The sequence below is a fragment of the Globicephala melas genome, chromosome 19 (genome assembly GCF_963455315.2).
Source record: "Globicephala melas chromosome 19, mGloMel1.2, whole genome shotgun sequence".
Lineage (NCBI taxonomy): Eukaryota > Metazoa > Chordata > Mammalia > Artiodactyla > Delphinidae > Globicephala > Globicephala melas.
The window spans coordinates 43,132,095-43,157,857 of record NC_083332.1 but is presented as its reverse complement, the minus strand read 5'-3'; the positions used below and the strand labels follow the sequence as shown (position 1 = coordinate 43,157,857).

Below are 25,763 nucleotides of genomic sequence, written 5' to 3'. Positions count from 1 at the left end.
GATCACTTATGTGTTCTTCTGTATCACCTAGTCTGCTGTTAATTCCTTCTAGTGTGTTTTTCATTTCAGTTATTTTATTCTTCAGCTCTGACTGGTTCTTTTTTTTATATATATACTTATTTATTTATTTGTTTTTTTGGCTGTGTTGGGTCTTAGTTGCGGCATGAGGGATCTTCACTGAGGCATGAGGGATCTTTTGTTGTGGTGCGCCGTCTCTTTGTTGCAGCGCTCAGGCTTCTCTCTAGTTGTGGTGCACGGGTTTTCTCTCTCCAGTTGTGGTGCGTGGGCTCCAGGGCACGTGGGCTCTGTAGTCTGCAGCACGCTGGCTCTCTCATTGAGGTGTGCGAGCTCAGTAGTTGTGGCGCACGGGCTTAGTTGCCCCGTGGCATGTGGGATCTTAGTTACCCAACCAGGGATCAAACCCGTGTCCCCTGCATTGGAAGGCGGATTCTTTCCCACTGGACCACCAGGGACTGGTTCTTTTTTATATTTTCTAGGTCCTTGTTAAAATTCTCACTGTGTTCATCTGTTCTTTTCCCTGATTCAGTTAGCATTCTTGTTACAAATGCTTTGAACTCTTTAACTGGTAAATTATCCCTGTATCATTCGTTGTTTTTTTCAGTTTAAAAACTTTTTTGGAGTATAGTTGATTTACAGTGTTGTGTTAGTTTCAGGTGTACAGCAAAGTGAATCAGTTATACATATACGTATATACACTTTTTTCTTTTTAGATTCTTTTCCCATATAGGCCATTACGGAGTATTGAGTAGAGTTTCCTGTGCTACACAGCAGGCTTTTTTTTTTCTTATTCTTTCATTTGAAACAAATTCCCCTGTCTCTCATTTTGCTTAACTTTCTCTCTATGAAATTAGGTGAAACAGTTACCTATTCTGGTCTTGAAGGGGTGTCCTTGTGTGGGAGCGTCCCTATGCAGACTACATGTGCCCAGTGGCTTTGGTGGGAAAGCGGGATTTGAAATGAGCATGGGTCACGTCTTTCCCCAGGGTGTGCTGGCAGCTGTCACACACAGCTGGAGATGGGGCTGGGAGGTCGGAGGTGGGGCTGGAGATGAAGGAGCTAGAGCCAGAGCCTGGTGTGAGCCACTGCTTCTCCTCTGCTCAGTGGCTGACACCGCCCTATACAGGGTCGGGGAGGGTCCCAAGGTACTAGAGCAGAAGCCCTAAAGTTCAAGTTCCCTCTAAGTGCACACTCTCCTCCATCCCAGTATTGACATCTTCACCCCAGAGGGGAGGAATGCTGAAGCAAGAGAGTCTGGAGCAGGCGCTCGTCGTGGACTGGGGCACACGCAGGGGCAGTTGTGGGAAACTGGCTAGAGCTCTGGGCAATTTCAATCTGCTTCCTCTGTCTTGCTCTCGGGAGTAAGGAAGCAGATGTATGCTCTTCACGAGCCGAGTCTAGGTTTCTTACACCCTTCCTGTTAGCCTCAGTAGTTTTCAAACCAGCTAAGGAGACTCCTGGTGTCAGAGCCCGGGGGTGGGGTGTTCCCATATGTGGTTTGAACTGCTCACTCCCCAGGGAGGATCTCTGAGCCTGTGTAATCCCCCTCCTCTTCTGTGTCCCCTCCCAGGGGTATAGGTCCCAACCTGTTCGCTTCTCTTCCCTTCTACCCAACTCTGTATGGATCTATCTTTACAGCTTTGGTTGTGTAAGTCTTTGTGCCAGTGTCCAACTTGTTTTCAGTGAGAATTGCTCCACCTGTAGATGTAGGTTTGATGTATTCCTAGGGGGAGGTGAGCTCAGCGTCCTCCTCCTCTGCCATCTTCATCTGCTTCCAGGCACTTGTGCTTTAGTTATGTTTTCAAGTACTAAGAAATCAGGTTCTTTTTATGTTGACCTTGAAAATCTTATTTTTTGCTTGGTCTGGATTTCCTGACATTTTGACACCAGGAGAGCAAGACGACCTCCAGAGGTTTCTAACTGTTTTGTGCCAATGCCTCTTGCTTTCTATTTCCTGTCTGTGCAGAGACCCTGGAGAGTGATATGTCTGTTTTCCCCTGTTCTTGAAATGTATAGAAATGTAACATGAAAATGTCAATGTGAACAAAATGCAGCCTTTTCTTTTCCAGTCTCTCGTTTTCCTTTGGCCCCTTTGCCTGGTCGGTGTTGACAGCTGGTATCACCCACGCTTCTGTTCCCCCAAACCCTCCGTGCCCTGCGAACACCTCCAGAGGCCCCGCTCCAGCCTCGCCCTCTGCGCCAAAACCTTCGGCTACTCTTGTTGAATGAACAAGATAACGTTTACGTCAACTTTAAGCTTTTAAAATTCATTTAAGGAGAAACTTCCTTTCCAAGCAAAGGTAGAGTCGTTGAAATGGAAAAGAAGACCATTCTAGAGAAAAGACAAGTTAGACAGTGGAAACATGTTTTGCGGTAAGATACACAGCCACTTCCGACCCCAGGCGCCTTGGCCTCACTTCTTACCGCCACCTTTGCCGCCCTTGGCAGGTGGCGGTACCGCTGCCCTCCCCTTGCCTGCTTCCTCTGGTTTTTCTCCTTCCTTTGGCTTTTTGCCCTTTTTATCCTTTCGTGGAAGAATCCGCACACCCGCTTTGACCTTCTTGCCTTTGAAGTGTGTCATTTGAAGACAAACATCTATTAAAGCAACAAGTGCAGCCACACCGATAAGGATCTGGGAAACAAAAGAATCCTCGTTACTTGTGCTTTTCCTTCCAAAGCTGTCACAGTTCCTTCCCGGCTCGTGATTGTCCGTAGGTGCTGTTTAACCCCTTCCCTTGACCCCTCAACCTGCCAGACCCCAGAGAGACTTTGGGTTTGCCCCTCCCCTGGCCTCAGCTCCCCGATTCTGATCCCCATCCCTGTAGCCGGTCACCTCACCACATTTTCTTTCTCTCTTTGGACCCCGCCTGGGTGGGGCCCTTCGCTCTGGGGCCGGCAGGCAAGCTTCTGGGGGGAAGCTCTTAGCTGGGTGGGCTCCCTGGACATCATCTTCCTTTCAATGGCTTCTCCCCCGGAAACGTTGACCCAAGTTACCTTTGAACTTTGCTTGGATCCTAAGATTTTGTGAAAAGAGACCCTTTTCCTTAGGGGGAAATAACCATTCTCCAAATGAGGTGATTTCTGAACAAGTAAACAGCCCAACATGAAAGACTCACCACACCATAAATGTAGTGCATTGGCATGGTTTGCCGAGTTTTCACGGCAGAGAGGGCGGCCCCCACGAGGAAAGCACTGGAGGACAGGTCGTTGAGAAGGTCCTGAAAGCATGGGAGAGATGAGTCGGCCTTAGAGCCGAGGCCCCGTCAACACCAGACCTGGCCTAGCTTCCTCCAAAGGGAATGGTTTTCAAACTTCTGCCTGATTTAAAAAATATATATAGGAAGATGAATATTTACGGGGCTAGGTGGACATACCTGTGGCCTACCAGCTGGACTCTTTGAGTTGAGACACAAAATCCAGGATGCTTAACTGCCTTTACAGGCTGCCTCGGCTACCATCCCGTCTGTGAAATCACACATTTGGTGGCTATGTTTCCCCCCCCTTCCAGTGCCCACTTAAATAAATGCATGGCTCTCCAACTAATCGATGTCCCGCTTGGGTACCACCTCACAGCATCTTTCTACTCTGAAGGCCAGCTCCTCTTTCTGAATCCAGGGTGGGCTGTGTTGCTGGCAGGAGGTTCTGTTGGACTCTGGTCCTTCACTGGGAGCCTGGCAGCTGCCTCTTCCCCCCCTACTCATCCCTTCCCCCACCTTACTTCTTAGACACCGACCCCCCCTCCCCCCCACCCCGCCTTTGCAAGGCCACGTCACTTCCTCCATCATCCACTCTCCTTCCCGTCCCTTGCGGCCACAGTCCTGCCCTAGCTCCATATTTGTTTCCCTTACCCTATACTGACAAGGTCCAGATGTTCCCAGACTGGGCAAAAGGGCTGCCTCCCATGCTGCCTTCCTCTCAAGTACCACCCACTGTCACTCCCTGGCACAGCCAAACTTAACTCAAAGTTTGCCAAACCATGGCCACAGCAAGCCGGCTTCCTCCCCCATCACTCCTGGGGTGATGCTGGCCCAGAGCTTGCGCATCCTCTTAATCCCATGGGCAGCAGCTGACCCTGCAGTGCTGGGTGACGCCCATCTTTCCCCTTGATTTCTCTGATGCCATTTTCTGGGGTTGTACTTCCCTGGCCACTTTGTCTCAGGCCTTTTCTTTTCCTCCTCGTTCTGGATTTTAACACACTTCAAACATACAGAAAATAATAGAACATCCCATCCCCAATCCCACCTCCACCAGCCGTGACCCACTGAGATTAAACAGATGTTAATGTCTTGCAATATTTGCCTCAGGGCTCTCAAAACAAAAACAAACCATAAACAAAAAAACTTTGTGGAATGAGCTACAGTCTTACCATTCCATCCCTTTCCCTGCCTTCTGCATGTGTTCCAAGTCTATGGGTAGTCTTCCCAAGTGCACAGTAGTATTTTCCTCCATATTATATATTCATAAACAATATATACTATTTTGTGTTTCAAAAATTTAAATAAAAAGATATATCTTATAGCATGTGCTTTTTAAACTTAAAAACCTTTTTTTGAGATTTACCCATTTTGAGAAATATATGAGATTGAGATTAATGCGATTGAATTCATTGATTTTAGCTGATGTATGAATAAACCAAACTGGAGACGTTAGGGTGTTTCTCCCTTTTAGGAAATTATTATTGCCAACTGTGCCTGCAGTGAACACTCTTGTCTGTGCCTCCCATGCACATCTTTTCCTTGTTGAGGTATTGCCAAGTTTCTCTCTAAAGGGCTTGTGCCAGTGTCCACTCATGCCCGCAAATGTATAGGGGCTCCTGTTTCCCATGTCCTTGCCAAAGCCCAGGATTACCATGCTCATTTATTTCTGCCCATCTGGTGAGTTGAAATGGTACCTCATTGTTGTTTTAATTTTCTGATCGCTGGTTACTAATGAAGCATTTTTAAAAACATGTTTTAGGCAGTTGGGTTTCCTGTCTATTCATATCCCTTACCCCATTTTTCTATTGGCTTGTTTTAAAAATTTTGTTTATGATGTCTTCTGTTGTAAAGTTTTAATTTTAATGGTATGCATAGTTTCTCTTTCTTTCTCTTTCTCATGGTCCCAAGAACATTTATTAAATACTCCATTCAGCTGTGTTATGCCACCTCTGTCATATGCCAAGTTGCCATATGTATGTAGGTCTATTCTGGGTTCTCTTTTTTATTCCTATATTAGTCTGCTCAGGCTGCCATAACAAAATGCCACAGACTGCGTGGCTTAAACAACAGACATTTATTTTCCCACAGTTCTGGAAGCCAGGAGTCCATGATCAAGGCACCAGCAAATTCAGTTTCTGGTGAGGACTCTCTTCCTGGTTTGCCTGGCTGCCTTCTCACCATTTTCTCATATGGCCTTTCCATGGAGAGGAGGTAGGGGGAGGGATAGGGGAGAGGAAGGGGGAGGGAGGTCTCTGTTGTCTTTTTTTATAGGGACATTAATCCTATCACACCCTTAGGATCTCATTTAATCTTAATTACCACTCTGGAGGCCCCATATGCAAGTATAGCCACACTGGGGATTAGGATTTCAGCATATGAATTTTGGGGGTACACAAACATTCAGTCCATTAGTCTTTGTCAACCCCTGAGCTAGTACCAAAGCTTTATAGTAATTCCAATATGTCGTTGGGTGAGTCCATCCTTATAATTCTTTTCATTCTTCCATAAGAATTTTATTTATTTATTTTTAAAATACATTTATTTATTTATTTTTAGCTGTGTTGGGTCTTCGTTTCTGTGCGAGGGCTTTCTCTAGTTGTGGCAAGCGGGGGCCACTCTTCATCGCAGTGCGCGGGCCTCTCACTATGGCGGCCTCTCTTGTTGCGGAGCACAGGCTCCAGACGCGCAGGCTCAGTAGTTGTGGCTCACGGGTCCAGTTGCTCCACGGCATGTGGGATCTTCCCAGACCAGGGCTCGAACCCGTGTCCCCTGCATCGGCAGGCAGATTCTCAGCCACTGCGCCACCAGGGAAGCCCCATAAGAATTTTAGAATCACCTTGCAAAGTTCCACAAACAACCTCTGTTATAAAATTTCATTTAATGTGGAGATTGCTTTGGAATGAAATTGACATCTTTATGATAGTAGCTCTTCACATCTGTGAATGTGGTATATTTCTTCTCTTACTTAGATTTTTCTTCTATGTCCATTAACAAAATGTCATAATCTCTATGTAAAGTTTTACAATCTTTGAACGGGTGTATTCTCAGACACCTGTAGTTTCTGTTGCTGTTTTAAATGGTTTCTTTGAAAAGCCATATTTTCTCATTATTTGTTGCTGGTATTCAGGAACACTATTTTTGTTTTTTGTAACCTTGTAGAACTCAATCAGTTCTAGTAATTTGACTGTGGATTCTTAGATTCTCTGTGTAGAGAATCATATTATCAGTGAGTAATGCTAGTTTTTTTCTCCTTCCCAATCCATATACCCTTTGTTTTTCTTGTCACATTGTACTAAGATCTTTAGCACAATGTCAAATAGAAGTGGGGATAATAGGCATCTCTAAGGAAACGCTTCTAACATTTTACCATGAAATGCAATGTTCATTTTAGGTTTGGGTGGTTTTCTGTTATTAAGTTAAGGAGGTTCCCTTTTTTCCTAGTTTGCCAAGAGTCTTCCAAAAATTAGTATTGAATATTACTAAATAGTTTTCCTACAGCTTATGAGATGATTAAATGGTTTTCTCCTTTAAATAAAAGATGGTGAATTATGTTAACAGAATTTTGAGACAAAACCACCTTTACATTCCTTGCAGATGCCCTGCTTGATCCTGATGCATTGCTTGCTTATATATTGCTTGATTTAGTTTGCTAGTATTTTATTGAGAATTTTTATGGCTGTATTCAAATAATATAGGCCTATAGTTTACTTTCCTTATTATGTCTGGTTTTAAGATCAAAGCTTTACCAGATGGTACAACATATTATAACCCCCCCCCCTTTTTTTTTAAGAGAAAAAGGGACAGACAAGTAGAACTGAATATGAATCTAGAAATGAACTGCATATGGGATTTTATTCTTTTCTTTTTTTTTTTGCCACACGACGTGGCATGGGGGATTTTAGTTCTCCAACCAGGGATCAAACCAGTGCCCCCTGCAGTGGAAGCGTGGATTCTTAACCACTGGACTGCCAAGGAAGTCCCACGTATGGGATATTAGCATTTAACAAAAATGCCATTTCAAATCAGTGGGGGGAAGTTGTACTAGTCAGTAAATGAATAAACTGAGTGATAGGGTGGAACAGCTGGAGAGCCATCGGGATACAAAGCTGGAGCCATGGTTCACACCATATACCAAAAGGACTCCAAATAAAAGATTTAAATGTAAAAAATGAAACAAGTGCCAGATGAAAACATGGATGAATTATTTTATACCCTGTTTTTCTATTTCTTTTTCAGTCAATTTTTGCACATCATATGTTTTTCTGGGATATTATCATATTATAATTTATTGCCATAAAAGTTCATATTTTCCCTGTGATCTTTAAAACCTCTTCTTTATACTAATATTTTTCTTTGTTCTCTTTTTTTCTTATGGTTTATCTACTTTATTAGTCTTTTCAAAGAACTAGATTTTGGTTTTATTAGTCATCACTATGAATCTTTGTTTCCTATTTTATTAATTTTAACTCTTTGACATTGCTTTCTTAATTCCTTTTTTTGTTTTGTTTTGGTACCTCTTTTTAAAAAAATTTTATTTATTTTTTTATACAGCAGGTTCTTATTAGTTATCCATGTTAGACTTATTAGTGTATACATGTCAATCCCAATCTCCCAATTCATCCCACCACCATCACCACCCCAAGGCCCCTCCTCGCCCCACTTTCCCCCCTTGGTGTCCATACATTTGTTCTCTACATCTGTGTCTCAATTTCTGCCCTGCAAACTGGTTCATCTGTACCATTTTTCTAGGTTCCACGTGTATGCGTTAATATACAATATTTGTTTTACTCTTTCTGACTTACTTCACTCTGTATGACAGTCTCTAGGTCCATCCACGTCTCTACAAATGACCCAATTTCGCTGTAATAAATTGGCTGAGTAATATTCCATTGTATATATGTGCCACATCTTATTTATCCATTCGTCTGTCGATGGGCATTTAGGTTGCTTCCATGTCCTGGCTGTTGTAAATAGTGCTGCAATGAACTTTGGGGTGCATGTGTCTTTTTGAATTATTGTTTTCTCTGGGTATATGCCCAGTAGTGGGATTGCTGGGTCATATGGTAATTCTATTTTTAGTTTTTTAAGGAACCTCCATACTGTTCTCCATAGTGGCTGTATCAATTTACATTCCCACCAACAGTGCGAGAGGGTTCCCTTTTCTCTACACCCTCTCCAGCATTTGTTGTTTGTAGATTTTCTGAGGATGCCCATTCTAACTGGTGTGAGGTGATACTTCATTGTAGTTTTGACTTGCATTTCTCTAATAATTAGTGATGCTGAGCAGCTTTTCATGTGATTCTTGGCCATCTGTATGTCTTCTTTGGAGAAATGTCTATTTAGGTCTTCTGTCCATTTTTGGATTGGGTTGTTTGTTTTTTTGATATTGAGTTGCATGAGCTGTTTATATATTTTGGAGATTAATCCTTTGTCAGTTGCTTCATTTGCAAATATTTTCTCCCATTCTGAGGGTTGTCTTTTCATCTAGTTTGTAGTTTCCTTTGCTTTGCAAAAGCTTTTAAGTTTCATTAGGTCCCATTTGTTTATTTTCATTTTTATTTCCATTACTCTAGGAGGTGGATCAAAAAAGATCTTGCTGTGATTTATGTCAAAGAGTGTTCTTCCTATGTTTTCCTCCAAGAGTTTTATATTGTCCAGTCTTACATTTAGGTCTCTAATCCATTTTGAGTTTATTTTTGTGTATGGTGTTAGGGAGTGTTCTAATTTCATTCTTTTACATGTAGCTGTCCTGTTTTCCCAGCACCACTTATTGAAGAGACTGTCTTTTCTCCATTTTCAGGACTGGCATGTTGTTCTCTTTACAACTCTATCTCCACTCTGATAACCTCATCTTTACTTGACCATCTGCAAACAGCTTATTTCCAAATAAGGTCATATTCACAGATACTGGGAGTCAGGACATCAACATATTTGGGGGGTACATAATTCAACTCATAACAGATAGCAAGTTTAAAAGATAGACTTCTTGGTGGACAGTTTGTTTTCCTTTAAGGACTTTAAGCATATCATTCCACTCCCTCAGGCCTCCATGGTGTCTGATGAGAAATTGGCTGTTAATCTTATCAAGTGTCCCTTGTACAAGATAAGTTGCTTCTCTCTTACAACTTTCAAGACTTTCTCCTTGTCTTTGTCTTTGGACAGTTATTATAATGTGTCTCAGTGTGGATCACTTTGAGTTTATTCTACTTGGTGTTTTTTTGGATGTGTAGACTCCTATCTTTTACCAAATTTGGAAAGTTTTTTGGCCATTATTTCTTTGAATATTCTTTCTGTTCCTTTCTCTCTCTCTTCTTTTGGGGCTCTGCCTATGTTAGTATGCTTGATGGTGTCCCATGGGTCTCTTAGGCTCTGTTCATTTTTTTCCTTCATTCTTTTTTTCTTTCTGTTCCTCAGACTGAATAATCTCAATTGACCTGTCTTCAGGTTCACTGATTCATTCTTCTGCCTGCTCAAATCTGCTGTTAAACAACTCTAGTGAATTTTTCACTTCAGTTATATTACTTTTCAGCTCCAGAATTTCTATTTGGTTTCTTTTTAAACTTCTCTTTACTGACATTCTGTATTTGTTCATGAATTGTTCTCCCCGTTTCCTTTAGTTCTTTGAGCATTTTAGAGACAGTTGATTTAAAGTCTTTGTCCAGTAAGTCTAATATCTGGGCTTCCTCAAGGACAGTCTCTATTAACAATTTTTTCCTGTGAATGGGCCATACTTCTTTCTTTGTGTGCCTTATAATTCTTTGAAAACTGTACATTTTGAATATTATAATATAGTTACTCTGGAAATCATATTGCCTCTCCTCCCCAGAGTTTGTTGTTGTTGCTTGTTGTGAGTTAAAGTCATTTGTATGTTTAATGATTTTTCCTAAACTATGTTTTGAAAGACTATTCTTTCTCTTGTGTGGCCAGTGAAGTCTTTGTTTTTCACTAGCTTAATGGTCAGGTAGTGATTTGACAGAGATTTCCTTAAATATCTGGAAACAAGTCTTTGCAGATTGCCTTTGTGTTGGGGCACTCCTTCAACACCTCTCCAGGATGTTTAGAGCTCTTAGTTTTTACTTGCTGCTTGTGCAGGGCCTAAAGGTCAGCCAAAGGTGAAAGCTTAGGGTTTTTTTCTGGGCATGTGTCCAGCTCTGGCCATGTGCAGTCCTTCTAGATTCCCTGGTATAGGTGGGAGCTTTTCAAAGCTCTTATTCTCCCAAGCATCTGCTTCCCAAACTTCTGGTCTGTCTACTGCTTGGGAAACCTTGCCCCGGGTGGCTATGGTTAGTATATACGTCTTTAAATGCTTTAACAAATGCTACCTAGGAGACTGTTTCAGCCCTGAGAAAACTCTGAGGCAGGTGAAACAAAGGCAAGTCCCTGGCTAATCCCTCAGGGAGCCACCAGACAGGTCAAGCACACAACTCTAATTCTTTGGGAACAAGGTTTTTTTGTGTTTTTTTGCGGTACGTGGGCCTCTCACTGCTGTGGCCTCTCCTGTTGTGGAGCACAGGCTCCGGACGCGCAGGCTCAGCGGCCATGGTTCACGGGCCCAGCTGCTCCGTGGCATGCGGGATCTTCCCGGACCAGGGAATGAACCCGTGTCCCCTGCATCGGCAGGCGGACTCTCAACCACTGCGCCACCAGGGAAGCCCAGGAACAAGGTTTTTATTGTTCCGTCTGCCACCAGCAAGGAATGTGGCCAGGAATGTGGGCTGTCTTCATGGCCACTGACCAGCTGGGGATTAAGGGATGGCAGGCAGGTTAAGTAAAATGCTACAACATTCTCTTACCAAAATTCAACAGCCTCTTTCTTCATTGAGCATTCTCCTGTTTTATTTTGTTTTGAATTAGATTCCAGAGTTCTGAAAAAGTCGATTCTGACAGTTTTTGAGAACCTAATCATTGCTTTAGTGGAAGGACAGAGATTTGGAGTTCCCTACTCTGCCATTTTTAGTGATGTCACTCTTATTAAATCTGGCAGGTTCTCAGTCACTATCACCTTGAATATTTCTTCTCTATTATCTTGAGTGTCTTCTTCTGGAACTCCTATTAGGCTTATGATGAACTTTCTCATTCCATATTCTATGTTTCAACTTCTCTCTTTCATATTTTCTCTCTTTATCTGTCAGTACTATAATCTGGGTAATTTCCCCACATCCTTCAGCTCATTACTTCCCCAGCTTTTGTCTGATATGCTTTTTAACCCATTTATTGACATTTTTATTTCAATAACTATATGTTCAATTCTAGACATTATATCTTGTACTTAAAAAAAAAATCTGTCTGTTCCATCCTAATAATGTCTTATTCTTTTCTTAGGGCTTTTATTTATGTCTTTATAATTTAAGTGTATTTTAAATTATTTTCAGACAGTTCTTTTATTATCTCATATTCTCAGGGTTCTAATCCTCCCATTTCTTGTTTTTGCTGGTTCTTGATTCTTAGTCCTGGGGATTTAAAAATCAGGTGTTTTGTAGTTTTGAACTGTGAGTTGATTTTTGTACACCCCCCCCATATCTGTCCTGTGAGAATCTCTTTATGCTTTGATTATGATTTTGCATTTGTTTTTCAGGAGTCCCATGGATTTCTTCAGAATACCATCAAATTGGGATCGATTTTTATGCCAGTTCCCAGGCACTACATTTTCTAAGCTGCATGAAGGTTTCTAGGCTGAAGGTAGGAAAAACTTATACCAAATCTGTACAAAGTGTAGGCTCAAGGTTCGTATTTCTCAAGGTGGTCTTTTTTGCTTTTCCCCACTCAAAACTCGGGCAGAGATGAACATGCTTTCTTGTTCCTCTGTGTGGGTGAAAGGTATCGTCTCTGTCTTTTCCCTTAGGGTGCAGTCTTTGCAGGGTGCTGGCCTTATGCAGGATTCTCAGTTCTAAATTCCCACTTTGCTTGGGACCAAGGCCTCAAGTCCTAACTTGAAAGTATATGAGAATCCATATTCTAGGTTCCTGGGATAATATCTCGTGGGTCATTTCCACCCACACTGAAGCAGCTGATTTGTCACTGCTCCTGTTTTCCATTTCTAGCACCTCTGTGTTTCCTCTTCTTTTTTTCGCCAGCTCAGCCATTCAGTTAAAGCAATAGTGTTTACATTTCCCCTGGTAGTTTTAGGTAAGCACAGCAGGAGGATTTTCAGGGTTCAGTGATTTTTCATCTTGCTGGAACTAAAAGTATCTTCTCAAGCACCTTGGCTGGGAATGTGTCCTCTGCCTGTCCCTTTACTTTGTCCTCTGCGTATCCATCTCCCAAGAGTCTTATATGGCCCTCTTTTCCTTTCTCCTGATACTGGGAGTCCTCATCTACCCCCCTGAGACCTATGGATCCCTGGACCCTAATAACTTTTAATAAGTAGGCAGGACACAGTGTAGTTAGGGACTCAAGACTCTACTGATAAAGCTGGGTTTGAATCCTTTTTCTGCCACTTACTGCCTGATTTACCTGGGGGCAAGTTACTTAGCCATTCTGAACCCATTTCATGTATAAAGTGAGTGAAACAGTGAGCATAGGCTCTGGAGACATGCTGTGAATGTGCAATGAACAAGGGACCTTGGGTTAGTTGGGAGTTAGGTAGGTAAGCTTTGTGATTACAGAGGTAATGGGCAGGGATTCAAGTCCATGAGTCTTCAGGCACAGCAGCTGGGGCTTTACTTTTACTCCTGAGGAACAATCTCACACAAGATTATTACTGTCTTCATGTTACAGATGAGGAAACAGAGTCTGGGAGTGGGTGGTAACTTGCCCAGCTCAGTCCCATTCCAGTGGATGACTGCTTTGGGCTGAACATCCTTCTGGGCTTAACATCCCTTGCAGGGATAGTCACTGGAGATCTGAGGCTGCTTTAGATGTGACTTTTTTTTTTTTAATTCTCATTTTATATTACTGATTTTTTTCTTTGAATTCTGGGGATGGGGTACCGTCAGAGTGGTCTTTCCAGTCAAGTGTGAGCTGGCACAGGGGATGGAAGGAACCGCTGGTTGCTACACCTCCCCTGCTCCCAAGGAGAGCAAAGCCTCAGGAAGGCAAAGACTCCTTCCTTTGACCACCAGGTAGGAAAGAGGTCCTCCACCCCCAAGTTGGGCTTTCTGGAAGCCTTTTCTACCTAACTTCAGCTGCCCCTGCTCTGGCCCCACTGGAAGGTCTGAGCCCATGCCCGGAGCACAAATAAGGGAGATGAGGCATATCTCTCTGTTCAGTCGCTTTCCAGGTGCCAGGATATACGCGTGAACGCACACCAGGCTCAGGCACTCCCCACCGCCCCTCACTTACAGAAATGGGCCACAGGATGAACAACGTGTATCTCTGGATGGCGAAGGTGTAGATAATGATGAAGAAGATTAAGATGGACAACTCCATGGTGATGATGAGTGTCACGTGGGGGTGCACAGTGGTCCCCTTGAACATCATCAGTGAACCTATTAGGCAGCCCTGCCGGGAGACATGCCCTTTGAGCCACGGCAGAGGGCTCGGGCCAGAGGAGGCCTGGGGAGCCCGCTCCTCCCTCTGCCCGTCTTTGGGCACTCCCTACCCCCCCCCCCAGCCCCACCCAGGGATACGGGCCCACTTACCAAGATAATGAGTTTGACCTCAGCGTACCCATTAAGCCAGAACTCTCTATTGCTGTTCTTGACTTCCAACTTGTAACGGCGACACCACCCCTTCCGCCTTCCCACTTCATCGCCCGGAGGAGGGGCCGCCCCCGGCGCGGCTGCGGCTGCGGCTGCGGCTGCGGCTGCGGTGGCCCCGGGTTTGCCCTTTTTGCCTTTGTCAGCCATCTTGCCGTGGAGTTCTCAGCTTCTCACGGCCTGCCCAATTTTTGCTGTTCCCGGCCAGGCCTGGCCTTTGAGCGAGCCGAATGCCCACCGACCTGCTTGGAGGCCGCGCTCAGCCAACGGCCGGGAACGACGAGCGAAGGCCAGCGCTTAGCGCCCTCTCGACGCGCACCTAGTCTCTGCACGCGAGTCCCCTCCGCCCAGCTGCGCCCCCGCGCCCGGCAGCAAGCACCTCGAGTGTCCGCGGCCGCCCAGACCCTGCGCGGGAGCCCCCGCCCCCACGCCGGCTCCGGTGGTGGTCCCGCCTCCACGCGGAGCGCTCCCCACGGGGAGCGCTCCCCACGCGAGGCCTCTGGGGGTGCCGGGGGCTGTAGCCGCTGCTCCCGCCTTCGGGTCGGGTTGGCTGAAACTGTGGCCGCCTGGGGCAGTCGCGCCCAGAGCCCCGAGGGCGCATTGGCACTCGTTTGAAAATGTAACGCGACTTTTACACAAGGCAGCACGAGCAAGCAGAAGTGTTCCGGGTTTAGCAGCCCTGATTTTACGATCACATGTGGGCTGAAATGGGTGACAGCGTGCGAACTCAGCAGCGGGAGGGAGAAGACGATGGTGCTTGCGAAGGTGCCCGCGACGGTGCCCGAGAGGGTGCTTCCGAGGGTGGCTCCGACAGGCCGCGTTGCTTCATGGTTGCCCTTGTAGGTGCCCTTGGGCTTCCCCTTGGGGGTACCCTTGTGGGTGAGATGGGTTCCTGGGTGGGGGAGGCACCGGTTTTGGTTTCGATTCCCAGAGCTTTTTTCATGGTATTCCTCATCGTCTTGGTGACCACAGTCGCATCGATGAGACACACGATTGCCGCTGTGAGACACAGGGACTGTCAGACACAAGACCATATGCGGGAAGGAAAGGCGGGGTTATTCTGCAGCTTCTTAGCAGCCTGTCCTCCATATCCGGGCGGCGGGCGTGCAGCCTCCTGTCCCCCGCTGACCCTCCACTACCTTCCTGGTGTCTGCCCAGTCGGCTGCTGCAGCCCATTCTGGCATTCCCAGAGAAAGGTTTTTTGGAAATAGGCTTTTCTGCCAGTGACGGCCTTGCCTAAGGTCTGAGGCACCAGGACGAGAGTAGGGCACTGATCCTAGGAGGCTCCGGGTGGCTGTGGGCCTCCCGAGAAGGCACCTCAGTGGAAAGGACTCTTGGGCTATGTTTGAAAAGGCAGGAAGGAGTTTCCAAGGGGACCAACTGGGAGGAGAACTCCAGGTACTGGACAGGGGTCTCCAAGGAATCTGGTGTGGCTGAGACGTATGGAGCCGGTGAGGGTGGGGGCAGAGTTGAGGCTGGGGAGGTGCAGGATCTGGGACTTCATCAAGAGGGGAGGGGAGGTTCCCGATTCAGAAAGCCCACTTGTCGCAAGATGAATGGAAAGCGAACCAGGCTGGCGGCAGGGAGACCAGTGGAGGGTGGTAGGAGCCCCTGCCATCCAGGTAAGGATTGATGGAGACCAGGGCGTGGGAGCTCCTGGCAGGTAGGAGAAGGCTTGGTGGCTGAGTTAGCAGATGGGGGTCAGCGGGCTACAGCACACTAGATTCCAAGTGCTCCCCAGCTCCTGTCTACCTTGTATGTTTCTCTTTACTGTCACTTAATCCCTGGCTGCCTTCATGAACTTTTCCCAGATAGGTCTTGCTCTAGCTAATCTGTGAGCTCCCTAAGGGGGAAGGGACTCTATCTCCAACACTGAGCTCAGGCGCAGTCCAATGGGATCGACAAACATTTACTGATCATAGAATGAATTCAAAGAACTTAAACTTTTTTTTTTCTGGATTAATTTCTGTTCCCATAGCTTAACTTCTTGAATCAAAGTCTCACCACCCCGTTCCACACCCCCTATCTTCCAAGCATTTAATCTGCCATTTCTTGTGGTCTTCATATGATGAGGATTTGTCCCAGCCTTGTGAGCCAGGGTAAGGTATTTAACCTCAGTTCCCATATCTGTAAAAATGAGAGTTATAGAGATTAAAACAGAACGTGCCTAGCCTGGTGTGGGAACTTCTTTTCCTTCCTCAACCAGGCTGAGTCACTCACTTTTGACAATGCACTTTTTCTTTTCTACAATCATTTTTTTTCTTGTGATTTAAAGTATAATTTTCTAGTCCAGAAAAGTCGAAGTCCTACTTATAGATAAAAAGAACATCTTGTTGCAACATTTAAAAGAATAGTGTGTATGATTTTCAAAAGAGATTCTGTAGGTTTGTTTTCGTACCTATTTGGAGAATGAGCTTAGAGTTTGTGCAACCTCAAATCTTCTGAAGAAGTCAGCACAAGAAAGAGAAAGGGTGGTGGCGATGGTGTTCTATAAATGAAATAATGATAGTCTGCCAGTTTCCCTTTTCCAAAGAGTCTTGAAATACTGATCTTAAATGGAGTCATGAAGGCCTCTACTTACCCCTCCAACGTAGAATAAATGACTTCTTTCCTTTTCTTCCATCGCCAAGACGGCAACTACGAAAAGGAACACAGCAGTAATGAAACTGTTGATAAGATCCTGCAATACAGAATTGAAAATTGTCAACTTCACATGAAAATGTAATTTCATAAAATATTTAAATTGGTCAGTTACCCATCTAAGGATGAATGCCTTTTAAAAACTTTCCCTTTGAGGAACCCTCCTGCACTGTTGGTGGGAATGTAAATTGATACAGCCACTATGGAGAACAGTATGGAGGTTCCTTAAAAAACTAAAAATAGAACTACCATATGACCCAGCAATCCCACTACTGGGCATATACCCTGAGAAAACCATCATTCAAAAAGAGTCATGCACCACAATGTTCATTGCAGCACTATTTACAATAGCCAGGACATGGAAGCAACCTAAATGCCCATCAACAGACGAATGGATAAAGAAGCTGTGGTACATATATACAATGGTATATTACTCAGCCATAAAAAGGAACGAAATTGGGTCATTTGTAGAGACGTGGTTGGACCTAGAGACTGTCATACAGAGTGAAGTAAGTCAGAAAGAGAAAAACAAATACCATATGCTAACACATATGTATAGAATCTAAAAAAAAAAAAAAAAAGGTTCTGATGAACCTGGTTGCAGGGCAGGAATAAAGAGGTAGACACAGAGAATGGACTTGAGGACTTGGGGTGGGAGGGGGGCGAAGTGAGAGTGGCATCGACATATATACACTACCAAATGTAAAATAGATAGCTAGTGGGAAGCAGCAGCATAGCACAGGGAGATTCTGTGCTTTGCAACGACCTACAGGGGTGGGATAGGGAGGATGGGAGGGAGGCTCAAGAGGGAGGGGATATGAGGACAAGTGTATGCATATGGCTGATTTGCTTTGTTGTGCAACAGAAACTAACACAGTATTGTGAAGCAATTATACTCCAATAAAGATCTATTAAAAAACAAAAACAAAAAATCCAAAATAAACTTTCCATTTGATTAATATTAAGAGGAACTCTCAGCAGCATAATTCTTATATCTTCCAGAGACATGAGTTTATGTGATTATAAGGTTCTGGATAGGATCGTCAGTAGAAATGGGTTTAACTTCATTAAAGAACACTCTTAAAAAAAAAAAAAGCTGACAACTTTTCCATCAGACTTTTTAAAGGTCATAGGAAAATGGGCAAGAAAAAAACCTAGAGGTCTAGGGGCCTCACCCATATTGACCCTCCATAAATATGATCTTATTGAAGTTTTGTATTTTAAATTAATGTAAATTCTGCATTCTATTCCATAATACATTTGTTTTAATATAAAAATAAAAATTTAGATGAACACTTTACTGATTTAATTCTACTTCCAAATCTGCAAATCAGTAGAACTGATACTTTGGAAGTTGGATCATATTTATTCTTTAGGGTCCCACATCCCAAGAAGCAGGAACCCATCTGAGGAGCTAGCCTGATGTTCTGGAGTGAAAATGACTTTCTCTCTTTCCTGAAACGGCCAGAATTGAGTCTGCCTTGACATCTATAGGCTATCTGTGTCCTTCTTTTTGGACATTGATACTGGGTTCTTCAAATGCTGGCCCAATCTGTTTCTTCATGTGCTAAATAAAGGATGAGGATGAGTGGGAGGGGGCACACTCCTGAGGATAAGCACAGCCTGGGCTTTGGTAGCACAGTGATAATGAAAGAGAAGGTTCTCACTGAGTCAGCGGCACCAGCGTTGGAGGATGAGTAAAACCCCGGGGTCCTTTAACCTCCATACGGCCCAGGTAACTAATCTGAACATTTTAAGTTTTTACGTCTTGGTGGCATGACTTGGTAGTGTCAGCTTGGCTGGTGCACTTGCCCAAACGCAGCGAAGAGCCCTGCTGTCTGATCATAATGGGTCTAAGTGGAGCTCCTCAGCGTGTCGCGTGTTTCCCCTCTTATTACCTCATTTAACCCTCACAAACACCCTCCAAAGTCAGTATGGCTAGGATCCCCATTTTAAGAAGATGTAACAGAGGCTTAGAGAAGTTCATTAAATTGACTATGATTGAATATCTGGCAAGGAGTGGAGTCAGAACTCAACTCACTATTGCCTCCCATCAGGGACACCCAAATAAGGAGGAAATGATCTATCCCCCAAGGTTGGCAGTGCAGCACCCATCTTTGGCATTTTCTGTGGAATGGGTAATGGAGGGTCAAAATGGTATGGGACAAATAAGGACAAATAATTGGCCTGCCAAGTCCTAGATGTATGACCTGGGGCGTGTTTTATCACCCCTCTGTGCCAACAGGCTAGGATCTTAGTTCCCTGACCAGTGAATGAATGTGTGCCCCCTGCAGTGGAAGTGCGGAGTCTTAACCACTGGACCACCAGGGAGTTCCCCCAACAGGCTTTTTTTTTTAAACATCTTTATTGGAGTATAATTGCTTTACAATGGTGTGTTAGTTTCTGCTTTACAACAAAATGAATCAGTTATATATATATATATATATATATATATATATGTTCCCATATCTCGTCCCTCTTGCGTCTCCCTCCCTCCCACCCTCCCTATCCCACCCCTCCAGGCGGTCACAAAGCACGGAGCTGATCTCCCTGTGCTATGCGGCTGCTTCCCACTAGCTATCTACCTTACGTTTGGTAGTGTATATATGTCCATGCCTCTCTCTCACTTTGTCACAGCTTACCCTTCCCCCTCCCCATATCCTCAAGTCCATTCTCTAGTAGGTCTGTGTCTTTATTCCTGTCTTACCCCTAGGTTCTTCATGACATTTTTTTCCTTAAATTCCATATATATGTGTTAGCATACAGTATTTGTCTCTCTCTTTCTGACTTACTTCACTCTGTATGACAGACTCTAGGTCTATCCACCTCATTACAAATAGCTCAATTTCCTTTCTTTTTATGGCTGAGTAATATTCCATTGTACATATGTGCCACATCTTCTTTAACCATTCATCCGATGATGGACACTTCGGTTGTTTCCATCTCCGGGCTATTGTAAATAGAGCTGCAGTGAACATTGTGGTACATGACTCTTTTTGAATTATGGTTTTCTCAGGGTATATGCCCGGTAGTGGGATTGCTGGGTCGTATGGTAGTTCTATTTGTAGTTTTTAAGGAACTTGCATACTGTTCTCCGTAGTGGCTGTATCAATTTACATTCCCACCAGCAGTGCAAGAGGGTTCCCTTTTCTCCACACCCTCTCCAGCATTTATTGTTTCTAGATTTTTTGATTATGGCCATTCTGACTGGTGTGAGATGATATCTCATTGTAGTTTTGATTTGAATTTCTCTAATGATTGGTGATGTTGAGCATTCTTTCATGTGTTTGTTGGCAGTCTGTATATCTTCTTTGGAGAAATGTCTATTTAGGTCTTCTGCCCATTTTTGGATTGGGTTGTTTGTTTTTTTGTTATTAAGCTGCATGAGCTGCTTATAAATTTTGGAGATTAATCCTTTGTCAGTTGGTTCATTTGCAAATATTTTCTCCCATTCTGAGGGTTGTCTTTTGGTCTTGTTTATGGTTTCCTTTGCTGTGCAAAAGCTTTGAAGTTTCATTAGGTCCCATTTGTTTATTTTTGTTTTTATTTCCATTTCTCTAGGAGGTGGGTCAAAAAGGATCTTGCTGTGATTTATGTCATAGAGTGTCCTGCCTATGTTTTCCCCTAAGAGTTTGATGGTTTCTGGCCTTACATTTAGGTCTTTAATCCATTTTGAGCTTATTTTTGTGTATGGTGTTAGGGAGTGAGGCTAATTTTTAATATGGGAATAATGATTGGGATTCATTGCGTTCATCTGAGGATTAAATGGCACAATGAATCTGAAAGCATCACATGAGGTGTAGTGGGAATGCATCAAAGTGTAGATTCCTGATATCTGCCTTCAAGATAGTAAACTTTTCTGTGAACTTCTGGTGTTCTTCCTCTTGAGACTGTTGAGCAAGGAGCCCTGTTGTGGAATGGGACTTGCCTCTTGGAGAGGCACTAATGTCTGTTATTTGGGCGCCTGGTGAGTAACACTGGAGGGGGCACGTGGTGCAGGGCTGGTGAGGGTTGGAAGTCAGCTCCAGTTGGGTTCTGTAGGCTGAGTGAGAGGTCTGCCCACACTGGGGCAGGTACAATGGTTTTCAGCTTTGCAGGAAGCGTAGGATCTGAGGATTGTGTAAACCAAGATATCAAAAAATGTGAACAAGGACCCAAGCAGAGTGTAAACTTATAAAATTAAAAATTAACTAACTGCAGTCTAGATCATTGAGAATTTGGACGAATGCACACTAATAATGATAACAGTAACAAAACAAATGCAGACTCGGTCTCCCTAGCCAATTGTTGACTCCCTGTCAGAATTCCATCTCCTCGCTGGACTATTGGACATTATAGTTTACTGTGGTCCTTACTTGCAAGGAAGTGCTCTTCTGAACTGTCCCTTGGAAGTAATGCTTTCTTCGTACCTAACATTTCTATTGTAGCTCACATATCTTGAGCACTTACTATCTGTCACATACGGTGCCAAGGTGTTCATATGTGATCTCATTTGATTCTCACAACAAACTCTCATTATCCCCAATTTACAGATGGGTAAGCAACTTGCCTGGGGTTGCTCAGCCAGTAAGTGGCTATGACCCTCCTCAGTCTGACTTGAGAGCCCAAGGGTCTTCTCCTGACTAACACCCCCTCCCTTTTGCCTTAGACACAGACCCTCTTGTTGGCCTCATCTTTGACAAAGAGAAAGATACGTTCTCCCAGATGGGTAAAACTACAGCTGAGTCTTGCCATGTGCAAAAGCACTTCTGGTTTCCCCATAAATGTCATCCTTACTCATCATCTTTTTCTTTCTCCTTTTGACTAAATACCTTATTGACCCAAGTACCTGCCTCTGACACAGTGAGAGATGGGTTTGTGACTTGACTATTATTTTTTTATAAAGCCCCCAAACCGTTCCCTGAGATAAACAAAATTGTATAGAATTAAAATTGGGAAAGAAAAAGATGCTTTGAGGGTGAATGCTTTTTTTTATTTTTTTAAATCATTGAATATTAGGAAGAAGTCAAACCTTTACACTTTGTTTCACAAAATGTGGTATTTGTAAGAAGGATGTATATACAATAAACATTATGTGGTATTTGTGCCTTGGGGTTCTCCAAACACATGGCAGAACCTGATCAGTCATCACCAGAATCTGAAGGGGACATTCTGAAGCTGATACCTTTTACTTGTAAATGTAAAGATATTGCTGGTAGTCTTGGAATCATCCCTTCAATAGAGTTCTAGTTAAATATGTTTATTATGTTCTTTCTTCTAGATTGCTTTCTATTGGAAAAGACATCAGCTTGACCAGAACTCAGTTTCTCGGACTGTATGGGGAAATACCTTCTTTACAGTGTAGAAGTGTTGAAAATACGGGCTATTCAGAAGACAATAATTATACTTCATACTTTTCTTGGGTACGCTGGTGACATAAGACTAGGGTGGGTAAAGTTGATAATGAAATCTAGCAATGAAGACAGTGACCCCACCACAGGTGGGGTGAGGAAAGCTGGCCACACCCTGGAGGACAGAAACAAGAAAAAGGCAGGGGCTTTGTATCACGCTCTGGGCTCCCATAGCTATCCAAAGAAAAGAGGATGCTCTCCCCCAAGGACAGAGGTAGCAAAAGGGGGCCTGGCTTTACCAGAGTCGCCCAGAGGCCTGCAGCTCTCCACAAGCTGGCCTGAGCTGCCCGTGACTGGGAACAGCTCCTCCCGCAGCACCTGCTTCATGCTTAGGAGACCCTGGCTCCTGCCTCTCCCTGAGGCTCTTCCTGGACGCTCCCCCTGGACCCTCCAGCAAAGCACGGGGCCTTGAGGCTCTCTCCAGCTCTCCAGCTTTATGGCCGTGGACCTTTGGAGGGCTCCGATCCTCCTGACCACAGCTGCTGACCTTGGTGCAGCCCTCAGTCGCCGACCCCCAAAGGCTTGTACCCTGCCCTCCACTCCAGGAAAATCAGTTCACCGTTCGTCGCACATTTTAAGGAAACCATGAGAAAATGGGAGAGGATTCAGAGAAGGTAAGGTTTTGAGAACGTGAGGGAGACAAAGATGTAGGGAGGGTGAAGATAAACCAGCACAAGGCTATAGGGCATAAAGTCTGGAAAGAGTCTGGGCTTTAGAGTCAGACAGACCTGGGCTCAAATCTGAGTTTCCATGTGCCTAGCTACAACCACGGGCAACACAGTCTCTTTAATCCAGTTTTCTCATCTGTTAAAGGGGGAGTGGGGGACGACCACAACCTCACTGGGTTGTTGTGAGGATTAAATGAGGTAATCTATATGAAGAAGTACCTGGTGTGTGGCATGTGCTCAGAAACAGTTATTTTACCTTCCGCTCTTGAAAACTTCCATGGACAGAGATTTTAGTTTCCACTCAGAAACCTCTCCATGGTTGTAGCTCTCCAGAACTGAGAGGGTCTTCCACGTGTCCAATTAAAGCTGCTCAGAGATTGCTTCCTGTGCTTTCTGCTGCTGAGAGAGCTCAGCAGCCTTTCCAGAAAATCCCTCAGACGCTTGGAGAAAGTATTTTGAGTTTTAGTTCAATAGCAACCCATCCTACCTTACAGTTTAAAAAAAGGTACCATAAAAATATATGATGTGGAAGAGGCATGGGCTCGGAGTTAGGATGGTTCACGGTGCAAAAGATAAAAGGGTAAAAGCCACCCAACTGCCTCAGGGGGTCCGACCCACACTTTGTAGCGAATATATTTACTTTGTGGCAAGCCTTTTGTGATCTTTGCTTTAAACACATTTAAATGTTACAGGACCCCTATAGACAGCTCTTATCATCACGCTTTTCCTTCTCTGAATTTCCCAGATGGGGAAACTGAGGCTAAAGTTCTCACAGCTAGTAAGGTGGCAGGGCCAGGAACGGGGCCCATGTCTGTATCTGGACAAAACTATGCTTCCTGTCCAGTCTGTGAGGATACAGAGCCTCAGAGTCCGGAATGAAAAGGATTTTTCTGAGACCTGAGGAATTCGCTTTGGGAATTTTTCAGTTGGTAAAGAGTATGAAATTCTGGAAAAAGCTATTGAAGAAGGCCATGCAGTGTCTTTTCCTGAATACTCCACCATACGGCACCCCTTTGGAAAAGCTGGACCCTTGACACATGAAAAGTTTGACTCTTGCACTCCTTCAGGGCACACGTGACAGTTTTCTGCCACTTAGCCATGTTGTAGAAACATGCTTTTTCGGAGGGACGTTTGTAATCTGTTAGAGAGGGTGCTGTTTGACAAGTAGAAGAAGCACGTGCCGTTTTACAAGCAATATACTACTGAATACACTGAGTAAAATTTTCTTTAGGACCAGCTGAAAAGTACCACGTGTTTAGGGCCGTAATGAGATGGAAGCAGGTGTGTGTGTTGGTTGTCCTATAGATGGAGGGGTTCAAGGAATCTTTCTGAGCTTTAGGCTAGTTTCCTCTCTGGGATTAGGGTGACACTCTGTCATAGCTCAGCTATGTCCTTGTCCAGAGAGATCTCTCTGTTGTGCTCCCTTGAAGAGAGCCTTTACTGTGGGGCTGAGGGCAAAGCTTATATGAAAATTATGAAAATGAACACTTACAAGTAAGGGCCAATGTAAATAAGTCATCGAGTGGTGAAGGGTTAGCATATATATTAGAATGAAAAAAAAGAACGATGCAGGTTTCCAGGACTGTGATTGCTATATAGGACTCCTGGGCTTCAGCAATGATGAAACAAACTAGTGCCCCTATGAGAAGGCCCTGCAGTAAAAGAAACAGGATTTGTTTTAATGCAAATGAGCTATTAAAAAACAAAATAAAATAAATGATCAGACTGTAAATCTGATTATATTGCAATTGCCTGTATTGTTTTGCACATATATATTATTTAAAAAATTCCTTACATGTTTAAGAAATGAAATAACACAGACAAAAATTGCACACAGTACAGAAGCTTCTTTCTCCTCCCTCATCCCAACCCTAGTCTATCTCCTTAAAAGTAATCACTGTTAACAGTGTATATTTCATACCAGAAAGAATTGTGTATATACAGGTCAAGTAAAGTAAATATATATTGATTTTGATAGAAAGAGTGAGGTAGAGTCCCAGCTTTGTTTCTTTCTGAACAGCTGTTGATTATCCCAACATCATTTATTGGGAAACACCACTGATCTGAAATCCAACCTTTATCATATACTAAATTTTCGTGTGTATTCGGGATGCTTTTGAAACTCTTTTCTTCTATTGAGTTGCTGATTTCTTTTCTAGTACTTCTGAAATTACAAGCAACTCATTTTATGTTGTATTATTGTCTGTCTTAGTCCCCCTTTCAGTACTCATTCTCAGGTTATGTTTCTCATTTTTGTCTTGGTCAAGTTCCCGAAGCTAAGCCTGTTGGTATTTTAATTGGGATTTCCTTTAACTTATAATATGGAAAGATTACAAAATTTAGTCTTAACTCTTAAAGAACAAAGTATATCTTTCCGGTTATTTTAGTGGTTTTTAAAATATCTCTCAATAGAGTTCTAAAGTTTTCTTCATATAGGTCTTTCAAATTTATTTCATTTAATCTTAGATATTTTGTCATCTTGATTGCTATTGCAAAGAGAAATATTTTCTTCTATTTTAAGTTCTTGTTTGCTCATTTCTACTAATGAGTTAGTAGAATTTATCTTGTTCTAAATTGTTTCCCAGTTGATTTTATTTTTTAGATCTTTGATCATATCAGCTGTAAGAAATGATATATTTTGCCTCTTCTTTTCAAATAGTCATACTTATTCCTTTTTCCTGTCTGATTGTGGTGACTAGTGGGCATCCTCTTTGTTCCTCATTTTAATGGGAATACTTCTGAGGTTTAATTATATATGATGCTGACTTTGGGGTTTATTTTTATAATGTCAGTGAAATATCTGTGTATTCCTATTTAACTGGTCTCTCTCTTCTTCCCTTGTTCACTTTTTTTTCACTCAGAGATGAAAGTTGAATTTTGTCAAATGTGTTCTGTACCTATTTGATAGTGTCCTAATTTTTTCTTCTTTTACTTATGGTGGATTAGTTTAATAGAGTCCTAATATTGAATCATCCTTATGTTTCTTCTTCATGGTGTGTTTTGAAGAAGCACTGATGAGCATTTTCTGTTAATATATTAATACTGCTGCTTTGATACAAGTGAGATTTCTATTTAGTTTTCTTTTTCTGAACTTGGTCAGGTTTTGATATCAGTGTTACACTGACTTTGTAAAAATAGCTCAGAAATGTTTCTTCTTTCTCTATTCTTTGAAAAAGTTTGAATAGTATCAGAATTGCATCCCATGAAGGTTTG

The 25,763-nt window shown here is 43.4% G+C and overlaps 2 protein-coding genes across 3 annotated transcripts in view; one reads left to right on the top strand and one right to left on the bottom strand.

The window, feature by feature from the left end:
• CMTM4 (CKLF like MARVEL transmembrane domain containing 4) overlaps positions 1 to 25,763 on the top strand; it is a 145,091-nt gene that overhangs the window by 97,375 nt on the left and 21,953 nt on the right. The window lies entirely within an intron of this gene.
• Positions 1,731 to 14,188, bottom strand: CMTM2 (CKLF like MARVEL transmembrane domain containing 2). Of its 2 annotated transcripts, XM_030863829.2 has the most exons (4): positions 13,796 to 14,188; positions 13,497 to 13,655; positions 3,135 to 3,236; positions 1,731 to 2,650 (listed from the first exon to the last, which is right to left on the bottom strand). In XM_030863829.2, exons 1-4 carry the CDS (start codon positions 14,000 to 14,002, stop codon positions 2,432 to 2,434), a joined length of 687 nt encoding a protein of 228 aa, XP_030719689.1. In that variant the 5' UTR covers positions 14,003 to 14,188; the 3' UTR covers positions 1,731 to 2,431. The 2 variants fall into 2 exon arrangements, with proteins under 2 accessions (XP_030719689.1, XP_060145400.1); XM_060289417.1 differs by lacking the exon at positions 3,135 to 3,236.